Source organism: Belonocnema kinseyi, chromosome 2 (genome assembly GCF_010883055.1).
Source record: "Belonocnema kinseyi isolate 2016_QV_RU_SX_M_011 chromosome 2, B_treatae_v1, whole genome shotgun sequence".
NCBI lineage: Eukaryota > Metazoa > Arthropoda > Insecta > Hymenoptera > Cynipidae > Belonocnema > Belonocnema kinseyi.
This window is the reverse complement of record NC_046658.1, coordinates 15,810,744-15,815,830: the sequence shown is the minus strand read 5'-3', so window position 1 is coordinate 15,815,830 and position 5,087 is coordinate 15,810,744. Positions and strand designations below refer to the sequence as shown.

General features: G+C 39.4%; 1 protein-coding gene across 1 annotated transcript; it reads left to right on the top strand.

The window, feature by feature from the left end:
* The first annotated feature begins 1,833 nt into the window (after positions 1 to 1,833).
* On the top strand, positions 1,834 to 3,873 carry LOC117182570. The gene has a single exon (XM_033375661.1). It carries the CDS (start codon positions 1,834 to 1,836, stop codon positions 3,871 to 3,873), a length of 2,040 nt encoding a protein of 679 aa, XP_033231552.1.
* The last annotated feature ends 1,214 nt before the right edge of the window (positions 3,874 to 5,087 follow it).

Genomic DNA, 5,087 nt, shown 5'->3' with positions numbered 1-5,087 from the left:
GATCAGCAGTGGCGTCAACGACAGCCGATAAAATCATTCTCGTCCAGCGACGACCAATGCCATCGCTCTCATCTTAGGGGGCCTCACACACCAGCGAGCCATCAACTTCGCTCTAGCGACTAAAGATAAGTCTTTTTCCTTTTTTCTTTATATTCAGGAGTAACGCTTGTTGAATTGCGTTAGTAAAATTAGTAACGCTTGTTGAAATTGCATAATTTAAAAAATTCACAATGTGAGTTACATCGCAACAACAATTGGCGTGACACTCTTCAATAGAATTAGAGAATAAATAAATTCACTATTACTATTATAATTACATTAATGCCTATTTAGTTTAAAATACAAAATATAAATTTATTCATTACGTAATATTGATAATGGCGCTTGTTCTAATTCCTGCGTTTATAAAAATCTAATTTATTGAAACAATTATTGTTCGCGTAAGACAATTTAACAAATTTCTCCAATCCCTGCAAATTGAAAAATTTGTTCGTTTATCAAATTCAATCGATCTTACCAACGTTCCATTCATATTGTAGTTGCACTTGGTTGAAAATCTCATAAGTTGAAAATGGATAACGGAAACGAGAAGCGTATAGCACGCATTGTTCAAAAGAGCTGCGCGTTGGAAAGATCAATTGAATCACTCAAGTCGTTCTTGCAAGGCGAGTCTGTCGAATTAACAAATGCGGAAATGCGTTTAAAGAATATTAAAATACTTTTCAACGAGTACGTAAATAATCATGAGGAGTTAGTCGCACTCAAATCAGATCATCCTCGCGTCGCCGCGTACCAAAAAATCGAATCGGATCACTACGCGGTCGCTACCCAGGTGCACAAGCTGAGGCCACCTCCACCTGCTCCAGCTCCTCTGGCGAATTCTACTGCTTTAAACGGTACGCATTTCACGTTCACTGACAGAGTTACTGTACCGACTTTACCTGAAATTAAGATTCCAAAGTTCGATGGTAAACATGAAAGCAGGTCGAGGTGGAAAAGCGCTTTCAAATCGCTTGTGCACGATCGCGCAGAGATCAGCGGGTACGTCAAACATACTCAACTAGCAACCGCATGTGAAGAAGATATGGCTGCTTCGGTTATCAAAGCGTATAGACCTAGCGACGAAGAATACCCTCTAGCTGGGCAAGCATTGTGTAAGGCGTATGATCAAAAACGTATGATCATATCCGACCACATCGATGCACTCTTGAATTTACCTTACACAAAAGAAGCCAAACCTGACACCTTAGCGCAGTTGTTATATAAGACGCGTCAACACGTTACGATGTTGAAATCATTAGAAGTCCAGTTCGGCGATGAGGTAGCCATTCGTCTCTTAGAGCGCGCTCTACCACCTAGCGTATCCTCTCGATGGGTAGATCGTTTGTCAGGCGACAAGGTCGCGAAGTTGGACGACTTGTATGACTTCATACAAGATACCATTTTCAAACTTCGTCAAATAAGCAACATGCCCAATAATCCTAGAACGTCGAAAAAAAGACAAGGAGAAAACGAAAGTCCTCTGCATTCCAAAAATCTCAAAACTGGAACTCGCGCTTTCGTCACCGCGTCCGACACTTCGAATAGTGCTTGCCTTAAATGTGGTCAACCCCATCGTCTCTACAAATGCTCAGCTTTCAAGGAGCTCAATCTCGCTAAAAAATATCGTATTGTCAATGACAATAAGTTGTGTAGAAATTGTCTTTGCCTACACTCATCCTCGTGCAGCAGCACGAAACGATGCAGGGAAAAGGGATGTAATAAAGCTCATCATACGTTGCTTCACCATTACAAAAAATCTAAAACTCCTGATTCATCGGAAAAAACGCAACCATGACTGATGTCGACCTATTCCCACGCGTCGAACGCACATTATTAGATTCATGTTCAAACGCGAATTTAATGACTCAAAAATTTCTTAATAGCTTACAGTTGCCAACTAAACAGTGTTTTGTTAATATCGGAGCAGTTGACGATACGAGCACTGTTTCGGAAAAATATGTCAAAGCTACTTTCTTTTCAACTTACAATAATACTGAACATCAATTAAATTTCTTGATCGTACCAAAAATCGTCAACAAAGTGCCGAATGAAACTTTTCCTCGAGAGAAATTTAACATTCCCAAGAATATAAAACTAGCCGATCCGCAATTTCATGTTCCTAGGCCTATTGACGTTCTTTTAGCGTCTGGTCCCACAATGTCTTCTTTGGCAATCGGTCAGATCAAATTAGCTAGTGGAAATTCCAAAATCACTCTCCAGAAAACTTCGTTCGGTTGGATAGTTGCTGGTGGTTCAATGAACAGCAGCCCTCTTAACTCTGCTTCATGCAACGTCGTAAAACTGGATCAGCTGTTAGAAAGGTTCTTAACTATTGAAGATCTTGACTATCAGCCGGTCAAGTCTCGCGACGACGTAATGTGCGAAGAACATTACGTTAAAAATACAACTCGCGATAGTTCAGGCCGTTACACCGTTCGTTTACCCTTCCGCCCTGGCAATTTCGAATTAGGTTCGACTAAAAGGCAAGCTCTACACCAATTCTATTCTCTAGAAAGAAAATTTGAGGCGAATCCCCATTTCCGAGCCGAGTATGAAAAGGAAATGAACGGGTATATAGAGTTAGGCCACATGACCTTGTGCGAGGACGACAACGATGATGGGTATTACATACCTCATCACGCAGTTATAAAGGAAACAAGCGATACCTATAAGCATAGAGTAGTATACAACGCATCCGCAAATTCCACAACCGGTACTTCCCTAAATCAACTTTTGCTGACCGGCCCCACAATTCAAAAGCCCTTACATCATCAACTGTTGAGTTTCCGTACTCACCCTTACGTCGTTACTGCAGACATAGAAAAAATGTATCGTCAAATTTGGATTCACCCTGACGATAGAAAATTTCAGAAAATTTTCTGGTATCACGAGGGAAAAATTAGGACCTTTACACTGAATAATGTCACCTTCGGAGTAAAGTGCGCACCTTTCTTAGCGATTCGCACCCTTCATCAGCTTGCTAAGGATGAAGAGGCTAATTTTCCCCGAGCTTCCCGTCTGCTTCGTAGCGACTTCTACGTCGATGATTTTCTCTCAGGCGCTGATACCTTGGACGATATCATGGCAATTCGTGATGAAATGATAAACCTTCTAAGGCGTGGAGGGTTTGTCATTCGAAAATGGGCGTCTAATCATCCGTCCGCGTTAGATAACATTGATAGGAAAATTTTCGATTTAGATTGCGGAATCCAGGGAGAATCTGCAAAGAAAACCTTTGGAGTTGTGTGGGATTCTAAACGAGATATCTTCACGTATGTGGTGAATCCACAAAATTCTCAATCCACTTCCACCAACAGAAAATTGTTATCTCAGATAGCGAAGATTTTCGATCCCTTAGGCTTGGTCGGCCCTTTAATTCTTCATACCAAAACTCTGATTCAAGAGTGTTGGCGAGCAAAAATTACTTGGGACGAGTCGTTGCCTCAAGACATCCACACAAAATGGATCGTGGTAGCTGATCAACTTCCAAGATTGAAGGAGATCGTATTTCCTCGATATGTGGGATGCCCAGATCCCATTTCTTTCGAAATACATGGTTTCTGCGATGCGTCTATGTATGGATATGGCGCATGTCTGTTCATTCGTTCAAGCGATTCGTTAGGGAACGTTACTATAAGGCTAGCTTGTAGTAAATCCAAGGTCGCTTCTCTGAGTCATCACACAATACCTCGACTAGAGTTAGCTGGTGCTTCTCTTTTAAAGAGATTGTACGTCGAATCTAAGGATCAGCTGAGTTTTCCTGTCAAGCGGAGAGTTTTACCGCACAGTACGTCACGCGGTTTCCGACATTCGTACAGAAAATTGAACTAGGCTGCTTGGCTCTTCCCCCAATCAGCGCAAGACTTTTCAGCATATAAATAGCTATGTAACGATATAATATTTAAAATTTTAATTTTTAAAAGAAATAAGTAGTTTTCATTATATAACTACTCACTAATAATTGTGAATCATTAGAATAATTATATAATAAACACTTAATATTCGAGTGGTAAATAAATATGCAGTACATCATTTACATTTATGGTAACTCGTTTAATTGTAACTGTGGTGGTAACTCATTTTTTAAATTCTTTAAATTAAGCAATTACCAACGCGGAACGTCTGAAAAATGCCGAAAACGGCGAAGTAACGCCGAGGAGTTGACCCACAAACCAAGATGGCGCTTTTAGCAGTCGGATTTTGACGGAGTCTCTTATTCCATAACATGAACAATCTCCCAACTCATCTCTGTCTTCATAATATATTTAATAAAAAGATTGTTTTAACTATTTTTCAATTTATTTTAATTCATCCATGGCGTAAATTATTGGACTCACGCCCAAAAAAGTAAATGTACACAATTTTAAGATATATTAATTGATCAAACTTAATATTTAAGTTTTGAGGTTATATGTTCGAAAGGGATGCAATTTTTTATTTTGTAAACATTGTAGATGATTAAGGGCCGCGTGATCCATCTGGATAAAAGCTGCAGATAAATTTATCTGGCAAATAGGAGACTCATGATGACCCACAGTTAGATACCCTACCGATAGAAATCTCTGAGTATATTCTAAAGATTCTCTAGGGTTTGAGAAGCTCAAAGAAATTCTCCGTGGGCACTCAGGTTGATATATTTAAAGGTCCAGGTAGCTCTTTTAAACGTTTTAAGGGCTTTCAAATGTCCTTTCCGAAATTAAAATAGAAATACGATCATAAATAACAAGTAGAGAAGCTGCCCTACCGAAAAGAATCTTTGAGTATATACTAAAAATTCTTTAGGTCAAAGAAGCTCAGAGAAATTCTCCGCAGGCACTCAGGTAGATATTTTTAAAGGTCCAGGGAGCTCGTTTAAATGGTCTGAAGACTTTAAAATACCCTTTCCGATATGGAAATAAGAATACGATCATAAATAACAAGCAGAGAGGCTATCTCAATAGAGTAGCGACACTCAAGGGTCCTTTGTTAAGCTTTCAGATTAAAATTTAGAAGTAGATTTTTTTAAATTTCATAGCGAACAGCCTAAAACATAATAATTCGGAATC

Excerpts from the sequence above, each read along its gene's own strand:
- LOC117182570 (XM_033375661.1), top strand. The coding sequence starts at position 1,834 with ATGACTGATGTCGACCTATTCCCACGCGTCGAACGCACATTATTAGAT.